At 39.1% G+C, this 27,912-nt stretch overlaps 2 protein-coding genes across 3 annotated transcripts in view; both read right to left on the bottom strand.

Annotated features, from left to right (window-relative positions):
• Positions 1-27,121, bottom strand: part of LOC111336066 (3'-5' exoribonuclease HELZ2) — a 61,410-nt gene extending 34,289 nt beyond the window's left edge. The window contains exon 1 of the mRNA XM_088736281.1: positions 27,036-27,121. The gene's annotated coding sequence lies outside the window, so the exon portion shown is untranslated. The remainder of the gene's footprint in view (positions 1-27,035) is intronic.
• Positions 41-27,176, bottom strand: LOC111336068 (3'-5' exoribonuclease HELZ2-like). Of its 2 annotated transcripts, XM_088736286.1 has the most exons (31): positions 27,036-27,176; positions 26,361-26,423; positions 24,252-24,351; positions 23,518-23,564; positions 23,304-23,351; positions 21,789-21,866; positions 21,366-21,417; positions 20,892-20,948; positions 20,497-20,571; positions 19,184-20,131; positions 18,791-18,950; positions 18,356-18,473; positions 17,477-17,599; positions 16,707-17,281; positions 15,870-16,314; positions 15,228-15,541; positions 14,476-14,746; positions 13,801-14,208; positions 13,321-13,396; positions 11,427-12,656; positions 8,690-11,283; positions 7,155-7,429; positions 6,609-6,691; positions 5,930-6,073; positions 5,643-5,792; positions 5,089-5,369; positions 4,082-4,408; positions 3,558-3,782; positions 2,921-3,080; positions 2,268-2,435; positions 41-1,871 (listed from the first exon to the last, which is right to left on the bottom strand). In XM_088736286.1, exons 5-31 carry the CDS (start codon positions 23,346-23,348, stop codon positions 1,768-1,770), a joined length of 9,486 nt encoding a protein of 3,161 aa, XP_088592412.1. In that variant the 5' UTR covers positions 23,349-23,351; positions 23,518-23,564; positions 24,252-24,351; positions 26,361-26,423; positions 27,036-27,176; the 3' UTR covers positions 41-1,767. The 2 variants fall into 2 exon arrangements, with proteins under 2 accessions (XP_088592412.1, XP_088592413.1); XM_088736287.1 differs by lacking the exon at positions 23,518-23,564 and having other exon boundaries at positions 24,251-24,351.
• Positions 27,177-27,912: the final 736 nt, after the last annotated feature.

The raw sequence follows: 27,912 nt of genomic DNA, 5'->3' as shown, positions 1-27,912 counted from the left end.
CTGGTGAACAAACTATGTTTAACAAATAATTGCAGACAAGTTAATATAGCAATATTTTATTAGATAAGCCGGCCTTTAAACAAAGGCTGAATTGTTGAACACATGACTAGGCTAACCAAGAGTCAATGTGAATATCTTATTTCGATATGTACTTTTAATTTCTCCCTTTGTTTTGTGTTGCTCAAATTTGCCTGATAGTTTCGCAGAGCCCCGCAAAAAATAGCTTATTTATATACTATTATACAAAAAGATTTCGTAAAACAGCCGCTGCTCACGTGCACCGTTTTCCGCATACCTGGTCCCAGAGAAAAAGAAAGAAGAAATAATCACGGTATTGCTACATTTAGTGATTCCTTAAAAAAAAATTAGATTCCATGATGCGATGCGTCTGTTCATTGATAAATCATGGTATGACTTGAGGTCAAAATGTGGGGAGAAAAAACTGACAGCAACCTCGTGTGTCACGGATATTCTTATCGCATTTTGACGGTCTCTATGATCTGCTGCAAACCAGACGCACAGCAACGTCGAATCTATTTGTTTAAACAATAAAGTAGTAGAATATTGTTAATGGCGCTATATACGCGTTAGTCCTCTATATTAAAGTAAAAAACAATTAGTATAGATATATTATTCAACTTGTCTCAGAAATCGAATATCGCTTTAGCCGCTTTCCGTTTTGACACAGATGAGACAAACTGTGCCAACTGAGACAATATTCTAAGTTTGTTAGCCCATAAACCGGGATACATTTGATGCTATCAGTAATTTGTCTCGTCTTTGGTAATGTAGCCTGAAAATGGAGAGGACATGGGGAAGAGGGGACTTGAAGGGAAAGGAGAGCAGAGTGAGGATTTAAGGCAAAGGCTTTGATGAGGAACTTTAAGCATCAAACTCATGAAAACCTTGTTCCTGATCAAGTTCCTTGTACGTTGAGTTTTAATATCGTTTAGTTCGCATCTTTTTCTTTTAAATTCACTTTTAAGGTATTATTTCGATGTTTTATTTGAGGTGTATTTTGAAAAGCATTTTTGGAAAAATATATGAGCAAAATTAACTACTAAACAAAACTAACCTCTGAACCAACATTCTCATTCAAATTGAAACCTTTTGCAAAATAAGTTATATTTTTTTTACTGACTAACTTTGAATTTCAAAAGCATTTAAAGCCTTTTTCAAAAGCTTCGTGTATTTTCAATTTTTTTATAAAGCAAACCGTTTGACTGATCCCTCTGGATGAAATATTGCACTGCACCACGTACCCACATCATCAATAATCCGTGGAAAAAAATATTTTAGAAACTTCTCCCCCTTTGTAGAAGTATCAAGACTTTCTATCCTTTTTTGGATTTTCAATACATTATAATCTATGTTGTGTTCTATATTTGACCAATTCGAGTTACACAGGCAAATTTGATTTGATGAAATTAAATATTAATACGTTACACTCGCAGTATCCCGAATCCTTTTTCAACAAGGAGTAGCGCATTCGGTTTCGGATGGATCAGAATCCCCCTTAACAGAGGCAAGAAGACTATCCTGTTCATTTGACGCGTTTTAGAGTGATATTACATATTTTGAAGCAGTTTAGAAGTGAGTGATGTACTTACTAAATTATATCTAAAAGAGTGATTTAACGTACGCTAATTTTTTCCTGAAAAAATGGTTTAACCAAAAAAAACAAGAAAGCTTAGCTTGAATAATCTTCAAGAGTTATCCAGACTATGTTTGACATTATCAACAGTGAGTAATTGAATTGAAATTGCTTCAGCTTCGAGGCCAGGTAGACTCATCAACCATGCATTTTCTGCGCTCGTAGGATTCTACCAATTTCTGCCACATGGGATGGAGCACCAGTAGGTTCCTGTTACCTAAATGAAAACAAAATTGATTACAAAAATACTGAAGAAAAAAAAATGGGAAAAGTGGCCAGCACTTCAGATATACTGTGACGGTTGGAGATATTCATATCTATTTTTGTTAAATCATCGAGCTTCTTGGGCCGCCAACGCCTGATTGAATTTGTACTTTCCTAATTTGAGTTAATTTCGGTGTCGTTTAAAAGATAAACTCGTTATAGTTCTTTAAAACGGCGGAAAACTGATGTGAATTGCAAGAAATAGCCGATGTCAGCTCAGCAGATCGTTTAGCTTCATTCAGTGATTTTACTGACCCTGAAACTCTCGTCCATTTTACTTGTGTATGCCTAAACTTTCCAAGGAATTGCTTAGTTATAAATGAAGGAACATGACAAATATCTCTCATACCAATGATACAGAGCCCTTTTCGCGCTCTCGTGAGTCCTACGTTAATTTGATGCTCGTCCGTCAAAAATCCCAAATGTTCACGAAGCCAATGCGGAGATGGATTTGGTTCGAGTTCATCTTTATTTAGCGAGCGAACCAAAGATAGGATTACATAATCCCACTCACTTCCTGCGTGACATGAAATTTGTTAAATATTAGGAGTGAAAGCACATTCCTCAAAATTGCTTAAGTATTTCAATAGTATCTAATGAGTAGTGACCATAATCTGACGCTTGAAATTGGTCGACTACGCATTGATTTAGCCAAGCCTAAAAGTGGAGTTCTAATTAATTCATTGTATTTCCCTCATACGAAATGGGAAGACTAACATCATTCATTTTTATTGAAGCAGGGTATTGTTCACAAACACATTTCGGTTACCGGCATATTTTTAATGTTTGCTATAGCTGTAATTGTTCCAGGAGGTGACCTAGTAAAGTGGATATAAGAACAAGACGTAACAAAATTCAACTCTCATGGTAGCAAAACAGTAACAATAACAGATGCACAGCTGATGATAAGGGTGTAAGCTGCACAAGTCTACGGCATTCCCGTTGAATGTAGAAATGAAGGAAATGTAATGGCTAAGTAAAAGTAGTCTAAATTACTGTTACCCTGGCTTTTTGTGATGGTTGTGACAGGGATATCTTTGGATATTATATTTCCTTCCAGAGCTTTGCTTATTCTCTCGCGTTGTTCCCTGTAAGGCGATAAGATAACGACATCTGACGGGGACACGCCATTTTTGAAAACCAAGCATCTAGCAACGTGGACCTGGCGTTAAGAAAAAGTATTAGCTAACCACATTTAATAGATTTAATTTTTTTCATATAAATCAGTTACATTTGCAGAGACTTTGAAATACAATTGGTCTTAGATAAAGTTTAAGCAGTTCAAGAAGCCGTTGATTTCTCAATTGTTGTAGGACTTTCTTACCATAAGGCTTTTAGTGGTTTCGGCGCACCCCTTGTTTTTCATTTTGGCGGCAAAGAAGCAAAAGCGTTTTTTTTGTTTTCTTAGGTTTAAAGTCATTCTGAATTTTGTCCTGTTCTTATGAGAGATTCGCATATCTACCAATTTAATTCCATTCTTAAATCAAATTTTGCAACCTGCTGTTTGGAACTCCTTATTAAGTAAAAATAGCTATGAAAAGAAAATGTCAATGGTTCAATGAAATAATTCTAATTCGAAACAATGTATAGCTCAACCTATTCGTACAACTTTTAATGCAAGCGAATTAATGCTGTTTACCACTTTTCGGACTTCTTTCTGATTCGACTTGGACTGCTCACTGCTATGTGTTGTCTTAATAGCGGTACTTTCCTCTTCGCCCTCCACATGGCAAAATGCCAGGGGAACATTTGGATCAGGCCAAAAAGACGGCCGTAAAATTGGGTCATTGGTTGGCACGGATTTGTCTGTTTTCAGCTTTTCTTCGTAAAAATAGTCCGAGGGAAACCTGCAAATCTCTTTATGCTACAAGAACAGCGAAAGAGATTGAACCAGATAGTAGACTCTTACAAAAAAAGGAAAATTGAAATAAAATAAATAAGGAGGGGAGATAACTTATGTGTAAAAAAACACTAGGTAAGTGCTGTGATACAAAGCTCTCTCCAATGGTAACGGTACCTACGCCTATAATGTTCGGTTGGGACTATTAAGGTCGGTCTGAAGGAAGATTGCCTTATGTATGGACTCGTAGTCTATGCTATGTGCATTAAAAATAAAACTTCACCGAAAACAAAACAACCCAGTATAATGCAATGTTTTATTACCATTCTGTACTGAATTTCCAGCATTTGCGCTCGGTCACAAAGTCTCTCGAACATTGATACATTCAAGCCAAGCGTCACTGCCTGTTGGTCTTGAACAACGGGCTGTAACTGTTTATGATCACCGATCAAAACCACTTGCTTTGCTCTTGAGAAAGTGATTGGCACGAGAGATTCAAGTTCCATGCACATGCCGCATTCATCAATAATACATTGTTGAATGTTATCACAGGCAGTTACCATGCGACGGCTACCAGCAACTGAGCATGTGCACAGGATAATATCGGCTCCTGATGATTGAAGTGCCCAGACCTCAGCTTTGCCAATTAACTGAACATGATTGAATCAGTAAACAAGCAAACAATGAGCAGATGACGATATAATGATTTGAAAATAAATATATGTAGCAAGATGTTAATCGTCTTGTTACGAGCGTGGGACAAAGAAAAATTTTGAGCCCCCAAAGGAATCGAAGCCACAGAGACTATTGTGAGCAAGGCCCATTACGAAGCAGGCGTCCTGCACACTGATACGCATCCTGCATACTGCTCGGATTGGCAATGTAAAAAGTCTCATTTTTGTACAGAGTCAGAAAGATCGTGGTAAGTGTTAGGTCGGTAAAGAAATAAAGAAAGATGTGCTTATCTTTCTATATTTGTTTACCGACATCAAAACTTATCATGTTTTTTATTCTTTACAATAAATATGTGACTAAAGGAACGGAAGAAAGAAATATACCGTCTAACACCGATTGACTAAATGGTTGTGTCAACGAGGGAATGAATGAACCGACAAATGAACAAATAAATGGACGAATGGATGAATGAGTGAATGGAGAAGGGGATAGATAGCTGCGCGAAAAATCAATACAATGGTCATCTTCTGAACTTGATCGGTGTTTAAAAAAAGTACCAGTATATGTAGTTGAATCAGACAACTTTCGTTTATAAAACATCTTTATTGAAGATTTTGTGATTCTACCAGAAGCTTTGTATCTTATAAATACTCACCTCGCAATATGCATCTACATCTCTGTCGCTAGTTTTCTGATCTTCCTTCCTATCGTCCTCAAACATCTTTTCATAACTCTCAAGGTCATCGGCGTATGGACATGGATGTTTTCGAATTATGTGATGAAGCGAAACGTTTTTCAGCCTCTCAGGTATTCCGGTCCCATCGGCGCTGGATTGTTTCAGTGGCTGGCGTTTGTTAGGGATTGGAAACTCTGCCTGTTCTTTCCGATCACTGTAGATGCGGATGATCTTGAGGCCAGGAACTTTTATCATGTATTCTTTATAGAAAGCAAACGAGTTAGCTGATCCTTAAGATTGATGATTTTTTTTATTTTTCATTGGAGTTTTATGGATTGGAATATTTATTCTTCGATGCATGATACACCTGTCCATGCGTTCTAGTACTTCAAATTTATCTGAACCACACCACAAAACGTCTGTTTACTCTCATTAAGAATGTATTTAATAGTATTTTCACTCCAATTTCCTGTAAGCCGCCATTTTCGATTATAGCAAATCGAAATGGCGAATTTTTCTATTCTTAAACTTACCGGCCACAACGTCTACTGCTTTGTTGGAAGGACCGCAGTAAATAACTTGCGATGGTGCCTTCACTTCGTCTAGACTTCCCGGAAGGTTTTGTTTGTTTCGTTTCGCAAAACCGAAGGCGATGTGGACACCTGTCACTGTCTTACCCGTACCTTCAAAATGACATAGATGCATTGTTCTTAACAATGACCAAAGTTCCAAAGTTCTCCAAAAATGGGGAAAGGAGTGTGAGCACAAGCGTCAAGAGGCACAAAGTTAGTTTTTAGCTTCTTTTATATGAAAGAAATACCTGGAGGACCCTGAATGAGGGTAAACGGCTTCTCAAGAGCTCTTTTAACGGCTGCTTGCTGATATAGATTCAGAGGCTTGAATCCGCACTTGGGATGGTCTCGCACAATTGACATATCAAGTAAAGGTAGTGGCTCAAACCGCCCTAATTAGTTAGAAAAACAGAGATCCTTTTCAATTTTCTCCTGCAAGCACTTTATAATCCTTTGATCCACCTAAACGACCGAACGATATATCCATAACTTAGTTTGTGCCTTGAAAAACGTCCCCTGATGTTTGCTTGTTGAACTTATTACCCCAAAATGATAAATAATTATAGTTCAGGACATTTTTAGTAGGCTTTGGAGCAATTTCCTCGAGGATAGGCCATGGAATCAAATCTACAAAGATTTGTATTTGTGCCTTGCCTTGAGTTGAAAATTTTCCGCTTTTTGCGAGGCACTCGTTCCCTTCCACTTTCCCCTCGATTTTGTCTTTCTGTATCCTATACCCTAATTTGGGATAAGTACCACAGGTGCCAAGAAAAGGTGACCCACTAGGTTGCACATAAAAGGGTTCAACCTCCCTCCCCTATTTCAGTGTAATTCACCAATGAATTTTTTTTTTTTTGCATGTTTGTTTTGTGAAAAAGTTAACAGTGCAAGTACACAAAGCTTACTCTAAACTCAGTGACTACTAACCTTGACCGCGCTCTTTTCCCAAACAAATGGCGTGAGCCAGTTTGGATGCTCCTCTCAGCTCTTTCAGAGCTGAAAACATTCGTCTAAAGTAAAGAAGGTAAATATAGTTTTGCTCATGCGTTATCCTGAACCTTCGCACAAGTATGCAATTGAGCAGACTTAAAAAAAAACATCGATTCATTTTTATCACCAAGGCAGAATAATTTACGTTTCCGGCAGATTAAAAATTCTGGGTATATGAAAGAACGCTAAAGGGCAGCATTGTCCAAATGTTTAGAGAACCTTACAATCATATATTATAATATTAGCATAAAATATATAAAATCATAGCAAGGTGTTACTGTGGACCGAACATTATCGAAGTGTAATGTAAGCCAAAGATGAAGCATATCCGGGTATTTCGTAGCAAGAACGAACGAAATGGGAAACATGAGACCTACATCACGAGCCAACTAAGCCCAAGGGTTGTTATATCTAAATCCACGCGGTGAGGCGTATTGAAAGCAATTTTTCTATCACTTTGTTACCTTATCTGAACTAAGTTACCTGTTTGGAAGTGATCTGTGAATAATGGTTACTGTACTCAGTTGACCACCATTCAATAGTTCATCAGGAAACTTCGATGCTGACTGATGAAAGTCCATTTCAACAAACAACATAGTGTTCTCCTTGGAAAATTCGGCACGTCTAATGACGCAGTGTCCCACCCAGTGTCCCACCAATGGCGCTTCAGAGGTTTCTTCAGATAAATTGTTTTCCAAGGATGGCCATTCAGCTGCCACCGGGTTGCAAAGTTGTTCTTCAAGATTTCCACCCATCTGCTATGAAAGCAGGTAAAAATACATGTTAGGCATTTCAAACAACCAAAAAGCTGAGTTCACCTTTGAAATTGCACAAAGAGATTACTTTAAAAAAGTTGTCTTTCCATTCACGAAAGGAACTGACAGCAATGAATCAAAAATATTCTTCATTTCAAATCTATTATGATAAAACTATGATAAAACTTGTAAATTTTAGACGATTTTTCTAATGTCTGCAGTATAAGCAACTATTCGTTATTTCTGTTTGCCAAAGCACGTGCACGAGACTGTGAAGGACCATATGATACAAGCTGGCACTCATTCCACACGGCATGAGGGAGTAATGGATAGAACTCCTTCCTCAGGTTTCCTTTACATTGTGATATATCAAAAATATTCTACCATGAAAGAATAGCTTGTTATGTACTTTACAACTAAGGAAAATCGCCATAGGTTATGCTCATCAGATGTGCTTCCAAGAAGTGAGAGATGGCGGGTCTTCTTCTGGCTTTAAAAAAGATCCATACGGTTTCCAAACCGCATGTTATGCTGAATTATACTTTTTAAGTTTGAACGAAAGACGCGTTTTCGCCATTTGACATATTCCCTTTGTTCTACAATTTTCATACGTTAAACGAAAAAGCATATGGAAATGTGGCTGTTAAAAGAATCTTTCGGGGTCAAAGTATAAAAAAAGGCTTCTTGCTTAAGATGGATGTAATCAGAATTAACAGAATTAAAAGGCTTCTTCCTTAAGATGGATGTAATCAGAATTAACAGCTTGACCAAAAAATTGGGAGACATGCACTCTCTCCACTTAAAAGCCTTCTGTTGTTGATCATAGCATTAACCAACCACCATGTACATGTGAATAAAGGCTGATAGTTTCGAAAGAAACTGTTTGGGGCTGCGTCGGTGGGAGTAACGAAATAATTTGGATATATCAACAAAGTTGAAATGGTAAATTGGCCACCGTAATGATTACAAAAGCTGACGTTTCGAGCGTTAGCCCTTCGTCGGAGCGACGACGAAGGGCTAACGCTCGAAACGTCAGCTTTTGTAATCATTACGGTGGCCAATTTACCATTTCAACTTTGTTGATATATCCAAATTATTACCATGTACATGTGTTATGAATACATGCAAAGGAATCGCATCTCTTGGCATTTTGCTTCGAATACATAAGTAATTAGTAACACACTAGTGCTCGTCCATGCCCTGAAAAATAACCTTTAGAGCTTGATAAAAAAAATAGCGTTTTGAAAGAAAGTCTGCAATTACCTCTGATGTGTTCCTCGTACTGGTGGTAGAGGAACAGCCCTCGTAAAAATCTCGGACGCGGATGCAAACGAAATCCCCAGCATAAAACTCGATTTGACGAGTCTTGCAGTATTTAGAGTCGAGGCTGAAAGAACCCACCGGGATTTCACTGGTTCCAGCCCGCCACTTCACCTCTAAATCATGTACGGTAAACTCGTCACTTTCCTCTACAGCTTCTGTGGCGCTTTCCATGGCAAGAACAGGCTCCCAAGCAGTGATGTAGCTTTCCAAGGATGAGTAGCTCCTTCGAGATGCTTGGTACCTTACAGTCGTAGCAAAGCACTCTCTTGGATATTTTCGGTGTTCAATGCAAATGTGGATCTTGGAATTGATCTTAAAAAGCTGGATTTGAGGATGTAACATTCCACGTGTCATGTGGGCACTTAACTGAACGTTTACCATATCAAAGGTGTTCAAAGACAGTCGTCTTTCATGAAAATGTTCCACGTTTAAAGCGCTTTTCTCAGTGTTGCTGGGAACAAACCGTTTTCTGAGAGCCCTTTTATGATCTGCTTCAGTCTCTGTAATCAACATCTTAGCTTCTGCGTAATCGTTGTCTAGAACTGCTTTCAAGAGCTTTATCCACTTTTTCACCTCTACGCTTACGAATTCTTTGGTACCAACCAATCCCTCAGTTAGCAGGGAAGCAACTTTATTTCTTTCGATTTCTGGGTGTTCGATGTAGTCCTGCAGTGACTCACTCACTTTCGGAGCAATGTAAAGCCTTAATTTCCAGATAAAGACTATTTCCGAATCATGTAGTATGAAATCATATAGGTTGACATCGCTGAATTTAATTTCTCTCTCTCTTTTTGACAAATGATCGTATTCGCGGCTTGTTATTTCCAACCTAATTCTCTTCTCCTCAATCATTGCGATGACTGCTTTTGTTTCGCGGCTTGCTTCTTTAAGCTTCGCAGCCAAATTGACTTTACTACTTGCTCTGTCAAACTTCTTACTGTTGCGCTGAGCAAACGTGGAACGGCGACACACCTTAGCCACGTAATCCTTCCGATATCTTTCTGCACCGTGGTGATTGGAGATTAAATCCAAGACGAGTCTGTGTACTTGGATGTCAATGTATCGTCGAATGGGCGAGGTAAAATGGGTATAGCCCTGCTCTTCCAGAGAGAAATGGAAACTGTTTTCTTGTGGATCCCCTCTTTCGCAAACGTAACAGGATTTCTGCTGAATACGTTGAAACTGACAATTTGCAACAGCCAGCTGAGGATAATTTCTCTGTTCAAAAATTAGCTGCTGCAGCTTCGCTTTGTCATCAGATTCGACGGCGCTGCAGATTTCTGACCAAACGGAATCTGGCACTTTGAATTCCCTGACCTCTTTCATTTGGTCGTTGTCGGTCATCTTCTCGAGGTGTTGGTTGCCACGGAGAAACAGAGAACACTTGATAAAAGGCCCGTATCGACTCAACCAATCTTTCAATTTGTAATCTTTGGGTGGCAGTTGGGTACGCAAAGGTGCCACCTCCGGAATATTAGCGAGAAGAAGTTGACCTACTTTCTCGTTTGCCAAAATCATCATTTCCTCCACTAACTCGTGTGCTCCATAACATTCTGGCTCATCACTGTGTAACCAATGATCAAAGCTAGCCTCTCCGAGTCTTAACCTTCTTCTCTTCTGTGCAAGGACGCTCAGGGCCTGGATATCACTTTCAACACTTTCAGGGAACTGCTTCTGAGAGCTTTGTTTAGCATCAATTACTTTTTGGGCGTCAGAGTACGTGAGCTGATGGGAGGAGGTTACAATTGTGCGCTTTATCTGTGGCTCTCCCAAGCATTTTCCATCTTCTGACATGTCAAGCAACACTGATAGACATAAACGATCTTTCCCAGGAAGAAGGCTGCAATGTTTTTCACTGAGCTCAGGTGGTAACATTGGAACATTTGGATACTCCTGCCCAGGGTAGTAGGATATGCAGCGAAATAATGCTTCTTTATCCAAATGGCTACCGGCCTCTACAAAGTAACTCACGTCCGCAATGTGAATTCCTACTCGGTACACAGAGCGTGATAGACGTTGCAAGGAAAGAGCATCATCGAGATCCTTAGAGTTTTCAGGATCGATTGTAAACGCTCCTTTGATTACTTCGCGGCTCTTTCTTTCTTGAGGTGGTATTGACCACGAGGAGGGGAACTTCGTTCGCACTTGTCTTTCACAATCATCGCGGAATGACTTTCTAATTCCATACTCTGCCAGAAGAATCTCCATACTAGCCTTCCTAGTATATTGTTTTGGCAATTTTCGAATAATGATGCCTAAAGGGTAAGTACAATCTGACCTCCACTGTAGAAACTGCACGAGGAATAGGTATTTCTCACTAACGAATTCTTCGTGGTCGATCTCGTAAACCTTTACTTTCTTCTCGCTGCCATCTCGTATTTCCTTGTAGAGGGGCACACCCTTAACACCTTCCGCAGATAAGATTTTAATTTTTGACATGGACTTATTGATTGGAAGCATCAAATCCGGATATTCGTAGTTGACCTTACATACAAACTGTCGTTCATGAGGGTTGATGATGTGATGAAGCACACCTATAAAAAGGATAGACAATAATAAGCCACAGTCAATAAATCTTATTTGCAGAATAATAAGCAGTAAGTTTCTTTTCCTGTAGTGCACCTTCAGATCCATTTTACAGAAAGCCAAATTACGACAGGAACTGAGATAAACTTACCGACAATTTTTCCTTGACAGCGAGGAATTTCATCCATGCAAATTGACTGATTTTCTGCTATATTTACGACAACATCATCCATGTCGAAAACCCTTCTTGTTCGTCCTCTGATTCGTATGTCTGGTGTTTTTGTGTCCGGAACAATAGCGTAAGTCATGTTGAAAGCCTCGGAATCGAGTTGAAGTGTAGCAGCACGATAAGCCTCAGGTTGTTCACGCATCTGTCTCAGTAATACCTCTCGGTCAAGGTATTCGTCTTGCTTGACGGGTCCAGTTGGTCTACTATGTCGATCAGAATGCTGTCGATGATACTCGAAGTTGACCAAGCTATCAATGAAGGATTGATAGTCGTTAGATGAAAGACCAGAACAATTGGAATAAACTCGATTGCTCCGTTTGTCAGAATCACTCTTCACTTTGGATCCTTTTCGTTTTAGCGACTCTGCATTCCTCAGTGAGGGATATTCTTCATTCTTTATTGATTGTTGAAGCTCCCTCTCCTGAGTTTCTTTTTTCTTTGCGACGAGTGCCTCAATTAATTTGTCATAGGAGCTTGGAAGCACTGTTTCGTCTTCGCAACCTTCCCGCCGAAAGTCTTCAAAAGGGATCAGATTACTAGGCTCTGCATCATCTTCGGCCTTTTGGTGTGGAAATAAATCATCTTGCGAATATTGCCCCGAAGACCCATCTTCTTTCTGCTTCTCTTCTACCTTAGATGAAACCTCTTTCACCGTCAAATCTTTCTTTAGGAGATCTGTTTTACTCCCTGATACGGTCATTGGACTCTCGAGACCGTGCTCGGCTGAACTTTCTTCTTCCAACCCGATGGTTTGCGTATCTCCCTCTCCTGGCGGATGATCGCGCACCAGCGGTTTGAGCCCTCCGTCGCCTTTTGGAACGAAAACGGCTGCGTCAGGGTTTAGAAAAATCTTAGAAAGAGGGGTAGCTATAGCTCTCTCTAGCACTGCATATGAAGTTCCAAACAGAGATCCTTCTTGGTTACATCTTCTGATGAAATCCCGCCAATTACTCCTACACTCACCAACAGTACACAAGGAGACAGCATCTCCAACGACTGTTACCAAAGACATAGCCCTGGTTACCGCCGTATTTAACAGTTTCTGATCAGAAAAAAATTCCCCGTAGAATCTTTCATCATTACGTCTGCGAAACTGTGGAAAGGTGAGGGATGTGCGTACAGTGCTGATGAATAGGGCACGAAATTCTTTTCCTGTGGCAAAGAAATTATATGTGATTTCATATTTAGTGTTTGTTCATTATCACCTCCCACTTTCTTTTCAATGGATGACGTGAGTAACGAGAGGTCACTTTACGATCCCCTTCATAAACGATTTTCAAAACTTTAATTATCAATGTGAGACACAAAAGATTCAAATTAACTTATCGAAATCACTTTAATTCGAGTAATCTGATTTTTTTCAGTATAACTGAGATGTAACATTTCAAATAAAAATCGCAGCTTGGCGGACTTGTTTTGAAATTCTTGCACAGTCATTATACATCAGTGTCATTTCTAGTAATACAAGTAAATAGATAATCCTCACGGATTAACTTCATTTAGGATAAGCGCAGAAGAGAGGTTAAAAGAAAACAGGCTTTTACGGGATACGAGCTCGTGCCCCTCAGATACTAGTTGGGCGCCATTACCAAGTGAGCTTGGAAGCCACATGTTGGAGGACAGGTAATTAGGAAGGCCATGCTTTCCCTAAAAAGAAGTCTCACCACATTTAAATGAACAAATCATCTATAAACCCGCAGAAAAAACACAAGGCAAGAAATAAAAGATCATCGCACATGAGCTGCAATTTATGAAAAAGTCAATCTTCATTTTCCAGTACATTCGATATCAACCAAAATTTCTGATTCTTAGCTACCTTGGACATTATCAATTGTTTCCACTGTGACTTTCTTCAGCCCCTCGCTTCTGAGTGCTTCTCGGATTGACTGCACCTGTTTTGTGCAGACATGAATGAAAAGGATAATTGTACATGCTGCGCCAATTGAGGTAAATAAATTATATCGATCTCATTTTTAAAGTGTTGACACAGCTACACTTTAATATTTAGGTTTAAATTTCAGGCCTTTATTACTTCTTTGGTTTCCTCAAACTCCTCTTCAAATTTAGGCTCATGGTAACAAACCAGAGTAGAAAAGAACTGCTCCTAGTTCTTCTAACTGAAAAAAAAAGGCCTTGACGATGAAATGGCTATGAATGAATGATAACAACCAGATCAACTCCGTGTGTTAACCAGATTTATTCCCAACGGTTGAAGCAACTTTATTTTCTTCACTGATAGGTTTAAATGGAAGCATGGTCAACATTTACTGTCATTAAAAGCTTTCACAAAAGTTACCTGACTTAGGTACGTCGAGACGACGCCAATTCGAGAGAGGTCCTTTTCTTTCCACTCCTCTGGCCAGTCACCTGCGAGCTCCTTGACTCTCTTTCTAATTTCGTCTACCTCTGCTGCGTTGATGTACGAATTCTCTCTCGCTTCTTCCATACCGGAGACAGAATAGAATGACAGTGGTTTCAACCTTGGGTGTGGGGGCTCTTCGCTTCTGGCAATCAGCCCTTCTCTGTAGAAGTTATGTGAGGAAAACTGCAGAATTTTTCGGTGACACCGATAGTTTTCCGTCAGAATCATCACATTGCAATTTGACGGCTGCTCTGCGCTGTACAGATGATCATACAGTCTCTCAGGGAGCGACTTCTGCAGACCCCAATCACGAGCATAACTCGAGTACACTTCAGGACTCATCTGGAAACAGTGAACAAAACATTGAAGGAAAATATTGCAATCGGAAGAGAATCATATAAGTACATGATCACCCAAGCAACCTTTCGTAATCGCCTACGGTTCTATTTTTCATCGCAAATGTTCCTTTCAACGATACGTTTGACATTTGTAATGTGTTTTCACTACCATAGACGAGCTTCCTAGAATGAGCTCGCAGAAGGGACGTTAAAACTGAAATTATTTTACCTTAAAACATTAGTATAAATCCCATCGATAGCAACGTTGTACCTGCATATGATCTCCAGTAAAGACAACCTTTGTATTTGGTCCAGCTAACGCGAGTGGTGTTAGTGCTTCGGGTTCTAGGGCTTGGTAAGCCTCGTCAATTAAAATGTGCGTAAAGAAGCCAGTGTTTAATCGAAGCTCGAGAAGATGCCTTGATACAGCTAGCGTGGTGATCACAACACGATGCAAAATCACATCCTCTCTTGTGGGAAGTACATATGCGCCGTTTCTTATAAGGCCATACCTCTTAGCTATCTCTAAATCAGCATTCAATCTAGGATTGTGCGAGATGCAGGAGTTAAACTTTTTGCCAACATACCCATGGGCACAAAAGTAAAAGCAAAATAAAAAAATGTGAAGGCAATTTTGAAGAAAAAATATACGTCTGTTTATGTGATTTACGTAAGGTATCCTAATCTTGGGTCAACCTACAAAGTATGTTATATATAATAGGAAAGACAGATCAAGAAATTGGAGCACTTGGTTTTATCCGTAATAATGCGTATTGGCCACCGTAAAGATTTTGTCAAGCTGAAGTTCGAGCATTAGCCCCCGTCAAGGCAATTGGAATGACGTGACACTGCAGTTCATTTGGAAACTTACCCTTACAGAGACAGAACAGCTGACAATAGCCTCCAACAGACCCTCTTTGAGTAGAATGTGTTATCAACAACTTTAATTGCTTGAAAATCTTTCAATCCGTTTCCAACTAATTTCAGGAGAAAGCGTGCAAAAAGTAAATTATTAGTTATTACCTTCTCTTTGTTTGATAAATCCTTAACGGCCTGGTCGCTTTCAGTCCATTTTTCTCAGTCAAGTACTTGTGCAAAAGCTTTACGTGTATATCGGCTGCGCTGTTGGTATGTGTACAAAGAAGAACACGATTGCCTTCCCTTGTCACCAACTCACGGACTGCTTGATTTAATGTGAATGTTTTTCCGGTACCAAAAGGTCCAAAGACCATAAGCGGTGACAATACATCTTCAGGAGCTAAAATTCGCTTTATTACCTCTCTTTGGCTTTCGTTGAGCTTGGGGTCCAAACGTTGCCAATTAGATAGACGAAATTCCTTCAAAGAAGTAAGGATACATTCTTGACATTAGTCTCGATGTGACGTAAACAGCACGTCACAGCTGACCAAACGAAAGGCTTACATGTCAGAACCCCCTCTACTGACCAATATAGACATCAGCATCATGTAAAGAAAAATGTCGAAATCAGAACAAATCAAGTGCGAAAATTTCATGTTCCGGAATTCTCAAAATTTCAATTATCATTTACGTACATTTTAGTTAATACCACTAGTCATTTCGAAAAATCATGCCCACAAAAGCCACTCTTCTAAATACAACGAATATATTTTTCATTACATTAGGGTTAAAAATAAACTTCTCTACCTCTTGGTTGTCCCGCAATGTAGTTTTTTCTGGAAAGAGTAATTTAAGATGAACAGGCCTCAGCTTGTCGATTGCCTCGTGCCATTGGCAAAAGGGTTGCCGGTTGAGCTGCAACTGTGCATCGACCAAAACTTCACCTTTGTCAGTCAGTTGCAAGTCTAGGCAAGTCTGGGAGGACACCTTCAAGGTCACGTGTTGTGATTCAACCTCGACAGTTTCAATTTTTGCCTCATGAACAATCTTTGAATTGCTACTGGCTTTCCGAAGCCAAGCATACTGTACAGTTCTAGTCAGGAGTCGTCTTGCTACGTCATCTAGGTGGGGGGATCGTTTTCGCTGGAGCTCCAGAACACCAAACAACTCGCCATCAACAGCGTATGTAAATCCTGATCTTTGGTTACCGACAACACTTTTGCAATGTAAAGTCACATCGTGAAAGGCAAACCTATAAATAAATTAAATCAGTTAAGTTTACTTAAATTCACATCGTTTCCTCCTCAAAGTCTTTAGCCTGAAGCGATTGAATACTAATGCAACTCTTTTGTGCCACTTAAAGGGTTTGTGTAACACTCGTGGTTCACTGAAAACCGTATTGATCGTGGGTGTATGAAAAATATTAAGTATACTAGGAGAGATATCAAGTTTATCAAGTTTGACATATAATCAAGAAAAAAGCTAATAACTTATGTAGATATTCTCTCGTTTTTAAGAAATCATTTTGATGTTATCTAGATCTTTGTAAAAAGCGTTAAGAAGCTGTAAAAGTGACTAGCAAGTAGTTGTTTTTTTCACACGAAATAGGGTCAGCGAAATGTCATGAAACACTCCTCTGCACACCTTGAAATCGCCTTTTTAATGAATAGTTCCTCAGTAAACAATAATTGATGCATCACTCTCCTGTAGTTTTCAATGGCTAGGTTTCTCTCAGTTATTTGCAACGGAAGAATATTCTCAATCCTTTCGGGTAACCCATATTTCTCTTGTAACAGGATATCCTGATAATCCATTCTAGTGGATTCTGGGTACCGGATTATGTCCACAGACCCTTCCGTCCACACAGAGGAATCCAATTTGAGCAACTGCCTTATCTCTGAGATTCCGCTTAAGGCACCTTCTTTCGCAATATCCACATTTAATCCTTGTAACAAGTGCTGTTTGCTTTCAAAATCAAATTGAAGACATTGTGTAAATGTCCCATAAAACTTTGCGGTGTTAAAGGAGACACAGACAGCAACTTGCACTTGACCCTTTATCTCGTCAAAAATACTGTGAAGGGTGTGGGACCAGCGTTCTGCAGGAGTCTCGCAGAATTCCACTTTGTCTCCGATAAAGCCTTTAATTTCAGTTAGCCGATAGCACTCGTTGTATCGATGAAGGAGATGAACTTTATGCAGCTTTCCAACTTCAGGAATCTAATGAGGAATAAGTTATAAAATTTAAGAAATGGTGAACATATCTCTAACAAATAAAAAAACAAGAATTCAAACATAACTTAAACTGAACCACAACGCACAAAGTGTACGCGGTGTTCTAACCAAATTCTCCTTCAGAAATAAATCCATCTTAAATACGAACCTTTAAAGGGGGTGAACATTTTACTCATTTACCTCGAAAGTGAGGGTGAAAACCCAGTCAAATGTGTAGGTGCTTTCGTCGTCGTGCCGTTGGATGATCGTCACCATAGTGGGTTTATCACACTTGATCATGACACCTGGAAGACTGTGAGGCATCTAACGAGAAAACGAGTGGATAAGAATGACAACAGGGAGTCTGTTAAACAAACACCGGTAATCCAGGTGGTTGAACATGACAGTAAAGAAATTTCCAACCATGATTAGAGTAAACGAAAAGGGTTAAGTTGACACTAGGAAGAGGGTAAACCGTTACAGAGTAAACAAAATAGATACAATAGACGCCACGGAGACGGTCAACCTTTTATCGAATAAAAGTAATGGATAACAATTGTACTTGGGCACGCCAAATGAGAAAATCACTTTGCCTTTCACAAGACTCTCACAGTCAAAATATTTAGAGTACGCAGTCAGAATCTGAAATGAAGTTGAGATCAGAAATAACTTATTTGGAGCCCGTTGCCAATGCTGCCTCTTTCATTATGGATCATGCCGGACCAACACTCAAGGTCTTAAAATAATTGAGAAGAATATGCTTCCTTTCTAAAACATCAAGATATGGTTAGATATTCTAGTCTTCTTGGGTAGGGACGAATAAATGGAGGTCCTGTCTCCTGCAGGGTTAGGGGTAGAAAACGTTAATTTACCACGCACAAGACTGCATGGGAAATTAACGATTTACTGTGTGATGGATGTCCTCCCCTGGGGTGGGATGGGTGGGTTGGGGTTGGTTTAGGTGGGTGAACATAGTAGGGGACTACGTGTCCTATTGTTCTCTCGCCTGTACACTGTACGAATCTATAAATACAAATACAATACTAATAGTATATTTCAGCGCTTCACTATTTTTGGCACCTTGACTCTTGAAATGCTGTCATCCCTTTCCTTCCCTTTTTCGCGGTTTGGCTCCTCCTTCCTGGTAGTCGCTATTTCCTCACTCTTGCATCCCATCGATGATCTCCGTTCTACTTTGCTAAAAGTAAAAGAGAAAAAGTTTGATTTTTACATGAAATACAATTTTCAATGGGAAAAAATTACCCAATTGTCAGATTTCAATTAGAGTAAAAGGGAGAGCAGCAGAAGATGGCCTAAACCTTTCTTTCTCAATAAAGAGAACATTCCGAGCCTGTGGTCTCGGCATGCTTTGACCTTATGACCAGCATCCTTAACCAGTCGACTATCCTGCCCTCTTCCGCATTTGTAGGGGGTCGTAATAACGACAGTGATGATATGTTAAAACTAACGCAAAGTACTTCAGATTATTGTTATTAAGAAGGAAGAGCATGTTACCCAGGGTTTGCACTTTTTTGAGGAGGCCTTAGCTTTAATTCTGCCGTGTGCCTAAATACCAAGGATCCCTTAATCAGTTCCTGAGGCTTAGGAAAGTTTTCAGGTTCAACCTCTTGTCGTGGTCTGCCATCTATGCTTATCTTGCTAATGGTACCACTTTCTGCAACGGAAATGTGAGTGTCAGTATATGTTACATGAAATGAGAAAATCGCATAATATTGCTACTGATGAATGTGGCATGGACAAAATACAGCCAACTTTATATTTATCCTTGATAATAGGAGGCAATTTATTGCATTTTTAAGATTTCTCTGTACTGTCTGGTACAAGTTGTTCTACCATACAAGTTGCCCTCTCTCCATCAGTCATGTAATATGCCAGACATCGACATACCTAATTCTCTCTCTACTGTCCAAAATTCTAGTTCTTCCTGGCCATGCGCAAACGAACATGGACTCTTTGGACAGTTCCTCCCATTGCTGAAGTGCCAACAGAGTCGGAAAGGAGTGTTCAAGTTCAACCTCTTGGGGTAGGGTCTCATTATCTGCCATTCTTTTTTAAAACTTCTCCAAACTCCAAATAGCAGTTTGGAAGAATCCTTTGAACACCTGGAACAAGGAGTTGGATGCTTATAGTTCCCTCTCCATCTGTTGTCTTGCAAAAAGTGGTTGCAAATAGAGAAGACACTATTTGGCAAAGCCTTTGTGGACTGCAGTCCAATTCCTACTGCAGTTTCATTGGCAAATCGTTGACCACCGGTTTCTTGATTTCTTTCAAGGTGTAGATTAGACTTTTTCTTGTCTGCCGAAGAGGTATCATCCTTCACAAAGTTCTTGAATTGATGGATTTGTAGAGGAGAAATTTGCTTAGGACTCTCCCACTTAGATTTTGTTGTCTTTTCACTGTCTATGGAGGATTTCCTTGCCAGATATGGGCCAGAATTACGTTTGGAAGGAAGTGTGGAATCGCGTGATATTTCAGTGGATCGTCGCGGAAATGACCAGTCTTGTCCAGAAGTCGAATGACTTTCAAGTTTCCTCCACTCCTCCACTCTGTTATCCTGACTGAAGCTTTGAAATTTGGTTTGGTTGAGTGGTCTTCTATTCTTACCCCTTGGATTAACTACGGTCCATCCATGACCTGTTTCACCCGATGCATCTACAATTTTACCCCCATCTGAGCTATTGGATTTAACCTCGACAACTCTGTCGACCTGCTTGACGGAAGTCTCCCCGTGGTCAGAGCTAATTCCTCGACCTTGTATAAAGGAATGTGGCTGCTTGGTTGAAGACTTCTTACAACTTATCCTAGGATTCTCACTGGCGCCATCATTAACAAATACTGTTTGAGAAAGACAAGCTATGAGGAGGCTATTTCTATCACTATTGTCAGTTATGTATACCTTTCTAAACCTGTCGATAACAGCCCTATGTTTTACCTGGACTTGTTAAACATGGCCAATGTTAGTCGAGGTTTGCCTTACGAGCAACGCGTAGATGACAGCTTACCTTATTATTATTTTGAATAGCCATTCCACCTACTATTTTTAAACAAGGCAACCGTAAACAGATGTGCAAAGAGACACACCTCCACCTTTAAAATTCTCCGAACATTATAGAAATGAAGGTGTCATATCTAAGGATGTAAAGCCTAAATATACTATGGAAACTAGCCCTTCCAAGGAGTATTTTTGTGTTTCATCTCACCCTCCTTAACTTTGGCTTTTTTTGATCTTTCGTTCCTTTTTCTTTCTTTAGGTCTTGCTCCTGATCCAATAACTTCTGTTGAGATTAAGTAAGTGAGAGACTTCGGGTAAATATCAAGTATTCACATTTTAAAGTTTTCATGACGTCGATGTTTCACAGTCCAAATCAAATAAAAGATCAACATTTTTTCAATTGCCAGTATGGTAGTTTTGAAATTCGCCGAACTAGTTCAAACAGCACCATTTCGATCAACATTTCTAGTTCAAACAGCATCATTTCGATCAACAGTGACCCGACTGCATTACGACGAAATAAAATCTGAATGGAAAACTTTCTATGGTTCTGTGGTATAACTTGGGATGGACTAAACGTTGTAACGTTGGAACTATGCATACCTTTAAGATTAACCTGTTTTTCACTTGTCTCTCTTTTGGATCCTGTGGCTTCCATTGCTTGTGTAAAAAGGAATAGGTTCAAAACTTTCAAGTTAAAGGGATTAAAAACTATCACAAATTAACAGGAAGAGGATTGTCACGAGTATGTTGTGAAAATGCAATTCAGCGGACTCGAAGTCTACAGTCACCCCGTGATATCTGTGTTCAAGGTTAAGCGTTAGGGCTGTACAGCTAATCTATCGACCTCCAGACCCTTTGTGCTCTACTGAAGTCCCACGTCTAGATATATAAATAGAAGGAGGAAAGAACAGGCAACTCTAAAAAATTTGGATAGTCGCTATCAATATATAGAAATTTTTCGTGCTGATGATGAAAATGAAGATGAGAAAAAATATAGCACACACCCGACGTTTCATACATTCACAAGTAAGCATGTTCACATACTCTGAATGATTATTTTACATCAAGACATACCTACGTTAACATCGAAAGATGGAAGTGATTGTTTTCCAGCCAATTTCACCTCCTGTTAGGGTAAGGAACATTGAGAAAATCACATTCTTCTTTTCCCAATTATACTGTTATTACAATGTAGGCGATAAATATTCGCATCTGATGATGGTAATGATGATGCAGAGTTGTAGACTGAGGGGCTTATTATTTGGTGGACTACGTAATTTTACGTTGGGAACTAAACGAAAGTAATAAACCTAGAAACGAAGGAAGGAACAAACAACAAGAAGAAAAGATTGAAGGTCAAGGAACGGAAAGAGCACCAACTAATAGGAAAGTTTCATTCAAAAGATATTTTTAAAACAAAGTTTGAGTAATCTTGAGTTTTGCTGCTCAGGCTGTTCAACCCATGTAATTATATTCATTTATAAAGAAAAAGCAAACCTCATGTTGCTTTTGCTCTTGATCTTTTTTATTTCTCTCAATCCGTTTGTCGATTTCCATTCGAATTTCCTCTATTTCCTGAGGGAATAAAAATTAAAACTCGATCAATCAGTCAATCAATTTATCAATCAGTCGTCATTTCAAAGCATCAACCAACCATCATTAGTATGGATCTTACCACTGTTCTTGTGCCTACAGTAAATCACTCAGTTAGCTTAGAATGGTTAGAATGGTTTAATTTACCAAACCATTCTAAGCAACACATGGCAATCTGCGGTCTTTCCTTACACTTAGGTAGCACGGAAAGCCGGAAAACTCTTGAACAAAAGCTCATCTTTCAAACCAGCAGTCTAAATCCCACAGGTATCAACGAACGCTTTTCATTCTACTAATTTATTGGTGTTTTTCTCGTTACCATGTTCCCACCAATCACTTAGCTCCTTTTTCTGCCTTTAAAAACACACGCAACCCACAATTCCCCTATTCGCTCCGACGAAGGGCTAACGCTCGAAACGTCAGCTTTTATTATCGTAACGGTGGCCAATTTACCTTTTCAACTTTGTTGATATATTCAAATTATTTCGTTACCCCCACCGACGCAGCCCCAAACAGTTTCTTTAGAAACTATCAGTCTTTATGGCAAAGATAGATCCGAGTTTTTAGATGAATCGAACGAAGAAAAACAGCTAGACGACCAGGAAATTTCTTCATTTATTGAAAAAAATAGAAACAGCAACACGATATTAACGCACCAATTCCGTTCGGCTTCGCATACTTCTGTCACGCACTCCCCGTAAATAAATAACCGCGAAATTCGCCCGCACTGAAATAACAGTTTGGCGTGTTGGTAATAAATAACTTATTAGACGTTTTATTGTGTAGTATCGCTGAGCATTTTTACTCGTTATTTGTATTTTGACTCGCCCTACGGGCTCGTCAAAATACTGCACAGCTCGTAAAAGTACTCAGCGATACTACACAACAAAACGTCTAATAAGATATATACATGCTTGTAGAGTTATATATTCAATACTTAGATCTTATTAACCGAGCGGGAGGTCTGTATGGGAGAATCTTGACCGAGGTCGCCAGTACCGACTGAACGCAGTAAGGTCTGTACCAGCGACCAAGGTCGAGATTCTCCCATACAGACCGACCTAGCTCGATTAATAAGATGTTTATGATATGGCTGTGTCTTATATGCCAATTTTTTATATTCTTTGTACCTTTTTTTCCTAGACCAGTCTAAATGCCAGTCTAAATGCCAGTCTAGATGGGAAAATCTAAACCGCCTTCAATATTGATTTCAGCCAATCAAATTCGTGAATTCAGTAGTTCTCAGTCCTTGTGAGACATAGTCATATAATAAAGTCAAATAAAGATCAGGAATAAGCAATCGAGATAGTAAAGTCTGAGCAGCTGTTTCTAAAACAGGTTATGCTAGTGGTTGTTCTTAGGTCATCGTTTAACATATTCCACAATTTGGACGCAAAGGTGAAGTAAACAACTCCTTACTTTCCTTCGCCGGAATCCTTCTTTCTTTCTCTCCTTCTTGTTCATATTCTGCTTTCAAGAAATGAATTAATAAAAAAAAAAAAAACAAGCGACAAGTCAAACAAAACCTTGTTTTACAATGTCGACGTCGGCTCCTAAGTATCACCTGAAGCGTTCAGGTCATGCTAGTTTAGTGGTTATATACTTTTTGTCCATGATTCCAATCAAAACCTACCTATTTCTTTCCAGGAGATAAATTCAGGTGCTGTAGCGTTAGTTACCGGTAAATTTAACACAACATTTCGTAAAGTCGTACAAAATTAAAAAAATCGTGGAAACCAAATGTACTACTGTCTAGCTGACTGACTGACTGACTGACTGACTGACTGACTGACTGACTGACGAACCAATGAATGAACCTCCTTCATTCTTAGACTTTGTATCTCTTGCTTTGAGGCACGCCGCCACACCATTTTAGTCAGAAGCACCAAAACCATTTGTAATAAAACATGAAACCAATGGGGCGAAGCAATAAAAATGAATATATCTTTCGGCTATCTCCCTCCGATAAATTAACTCTTCATACGCATAAATGTATCAAGAAAACATTCTATGTCGCTATTAAATTTGAAAATAAGAACATACCTAAACGTTTAAGTATTTAAATTTCAAACATTGTCTTTCATCAGCTAAAGATTGTGGTCGAACATGATTACAAAATCAATTTACTTCTATCTTATTAATGCGAAGCTAAACGTCGGAAACTGTCTCTTTCGATCCCCTCCCCAAGATTCTGTTCATAGAACCCATTCATCTATTGCCTCAAGTTAAAATGTCCCAGATCATTTACTTCACGTATCAAAATTTTCGTTCACATTTGTTAAGTCGCTTTATTTCCTTGTGCCAGTTAGATCTCCATAAATCAGTAATCAGGATTTGCAAAATAATTATGTTTACTTGGTACTTACCAGTGGGTATGTAATTAGCAAAATGGCTTCTCTAGCTTAGTGCTCATCGAAAAAAAAAATGTCTGCCTTCAGCCATCTTCTGGATAAAGTTCAAGTAGGAACTAAGAAAAAAAAGGAGAAATGAGAGAGAACACCTAGTTTGTCGTGTTTTCTTTGTAATGAGCGACGATAGCCCAGGTCTATGAGGAATTAATAGGGACCTTAAGCAGCCACGACGGAAACGGCAACGAAGACGTGGAAAAACAAGAGATCTAATTAGTAGAACAATAGCCCAGCACATGCGTTTTTAAACTTTGTACATTTCTTAGCCGTCCTATGCAAAACAAGAACGTGAAATCTCCAAAATTTGCGTCGTCTGCGAACCGAAACCGCGACGGCAAATTCATTCAATTTCCATTTGGAACTCAACGCTACTTCTATACGTCATGCTGAAGTTCAGCTGTAGCCCCGTATGAGACAGTAAGCTCATGCAGCCATTTTTGAAATTCTGACTAAGAGTAGAAATTCATTTTTTAATCGAAGTCTTCCTTGGCGTTGCCGTCCTGACTGCTTAAGGTCCCTAACGTTATGTCCTGACATGTTGAAGCGAGTTCTGACTCGTGAATCAGTAGAAGGGACTTACAACAAAAGCGCGCGTGCTTTGTCAGGATCATGTAAGCTCTCAGAAACGCAATAAGTTTTATCACAGCGCAGTAAAAGATGAAGTTTTTTGTAAATTGACTTTGATTTAGATAATTGCTTTCAGGAAACATTTGTTGATATTGCTAGAATAACAAAATAGTTCATGTCTGTATCCTTTACCAGAGTACATGATATTCTATATTTCATGCTCTGAAATGTTTTAGCCGATTGTAAATACTTGTAGCTTGGTCAAGCTGGGCTTTTTATGTTTATGATAAGCTCAATAATACGTCAGATCACGATAATTAAAGCGTACTGAGCTCTTATGAGATAAACCATTAGTTTAATTATCCCGCTAATTCAGTTCTCTTATTTCACCGGATTCGGAAAAATTAAATCGTGAGAAGCTACAGAGACTGCCTCAGAGAATCATAACTCAAAGGTTACGAAGTGAGATTGCCAATCAAGCTTTGTCTGAAAATCTAATCGAGTGCGTCCCTTTTTTTAGCGCACGTACATTGGCAACATGGAGACTTGGGTTTGCATGTGAATGGGTCAATTTTAATGTCGCGATGGTGTATTTCTTTAGTACATTTATTTTGCTGCGCCATTAGAGATTCCAATTCTCGTTTTTTAGCTTTTGGTTTTCGGTTTTCGCGAAAAATACTAATGGGTTTTTGGATTTGATATATGATGCGGTTTTCAGTTTTCCCTATTTGACCTATTTGGGTTCCATCTGAGCGGCACTAACGCGCCTCCACTGATCTCGAATAGCCGCTAAACGCAATTTTGTGCGAATTTCCCGAATTTAACTGGGCTCCATTACTAGCGGCTGAGTCCGCAGAGACCACGCTCGAGGTCCTCGAGAGAACAGCTGAAATAAAGCCTATAATTTAAGCAGATACTAGAAGATACGAATGCGAAGTCCATGGCATTCACAAATACTGTGATGAAATTAGTGTAGTTTACTTTATAAGCTCCACTTTTCACCACTGTAACGGATCGATCAGGGTTTTAATAACTGGGATGTGAAAATGTATCGGTTTTGACAGTTTTGCACGCGGTTTTCGGTTTTGATCGATTTTTGTTTCGGTTTTCCGGTTTTAGGTGACTTTTTTCTACGGTTTTGCGGTTTCTAATAGGCCCCAATGCCCCCCTCAAGAAGACAATTTTGAAGAAAACGAAGTAATTACCTTGTACTAAATATGGAGGAATCTTGACCATCTTAAAATGTAGTAACGCTATGATTAGTATTTAAGAGAGCTTTTAAAGCAACGATGATCAATGCTTAAGGTAACAAGGTCTTGTAAACCGATTCATCAGCAGTTTAAATTCCTGTCAAAGCACATTCGTAACTCGAGTAGATTATCTATATCAATAAAAATGCATCATACGTTCATGTTTTTGAAGTGATACTGCACATAACTACGTGCCAGTTAGTAACGATTGCTAAACAAGGAACATAATAATCCGTTTAAACAGAACATACCTGAAGTTTCAGATTCTACCTTCTCTTCGCCATTAGAAGCCGATGAGCATGCGCAAGGAGTTTCTATTGGAAATTATTCAAAATGAATTTCAATCAATATTACGTGCTTAGTTCGTTTTATTCCTATGATTTCCTGAGGTTAGTCATACGTTTATCAAATCAGCGCTATTTTCATATCATATGCACTTTTTCGCAAAGATTATTCTTAAATTAAGCATTTAATATTAATCCAGGTTGTTCCCTTCCGCCTCATACAAATGAATTACAGGTGAAAAATTGTGTATCATGTTATCTCGCAGTGAACCGTCGGTGTAAAGTGTACCCTCAAATAACAACTAACAATCTAAAAAGAGAAGATCTAGGCTTCCTAGTAAGCTCTGATACCATTTCGTCACGCGTTCGATATTTACCCGGCCATATTTGCATATGAAAAATTACACAGGTCTCTAAAATAACACGAGTTGAGCGTTAAAGTTCGATATCTAAGTAAAAAAAAATAGTAGTAGTTTATGACTTCCTCTTGTTCAAACCTAATTTTCGTGTTTGAGGACTTAGTCGCATCGCAGACGTTCTTCATTCAAGCTATATAGTTCTTCTCTACATTGTGTAACGACATGCAAGGAAACTCAGTCATAACAACTGCCGTATAATTATAAGTTGTTCAGATTTTCCTACCTTTTATCGACGTCTTTTCTTCTGAGTTCTTCAAGCTCAGAAAGCCTGGAATTTTTAAGAGAGCATGAAGCCTTCCATAGTTTTACAGGATAACAAAAAAGCAAGCGCGTCGAAGAAAAATTTCAGGTCATTAATATTTCGGAGAAAAGTATGTATTTCCGGTATCTTTTCTAGGAACTTCCCTCTTGACCCGATTGGTCGACATGTTCGAGCAGGTTTTGCAGTAAACAGTACCGCATTTGACCAACACAAGAAAAACACAGCTATCCACTTATGATTGTTATCAAAACATCACTAAAAGCGTTCGAAACAGGTGAAGCCATTCATCCATAGCTAGCACTTTCGTTACTTTTGCCAGGAGACATCGACAGTGTTATTCTCTACTGGTGCGTTATGCAAATTTTCTCGTTAAGTGAAAGGAAATTTACGTAAACCTGTGGCCGGCGCGGTGAAGAAACTATGTTTAACAAATAATTGCAGACAAGTTAATATAGCAATATTTTATTAGATGAAAAGCCGGCCTTTAAACGAAGGCTGAATTGTTGAACACATGACTAGGCTAACCAAGAGTCAATGTGAATTTCTTATTTCGATATGTACTTTTAATTTCTCCGTATGTTTTGTGTTGCTCAAAATTTTGCCTGATAGTTTCGCAGAGCCCCGTAAAAGATAGCTTAATTATATATTATTATACAAAAAGATTTCGTAAAACAGCCGCTGCTCACGTGCACCGTTTTCCGCATACCTGGTCCCAGAGAAAAAGAAAGACGGAAGAAATAATCACGGTATTGCTACATTTAGTGATTCATTGAAAAAAAATTAGATTCCATGATGCGATGCGCCTGTTCATTAATAAATCATGGTATGACTTGAGGTC

This window comes from Stylophora pistillata, chromosome 10, assembly GCF_964205215.1.
Source record: "Stylophora pistillata chromosome 10, jaStyPist1.2, whole genome shotgun sequence".
NCBI lineage: Eukaryota > Metazoa > Cnidaria > Anthozoa > Scleractinia > Pocilloporidae > Stylophora > Stylophora pistillata.
This window is presented reverse-complemented; position numbering and strand designations above follow the sequence as displayed.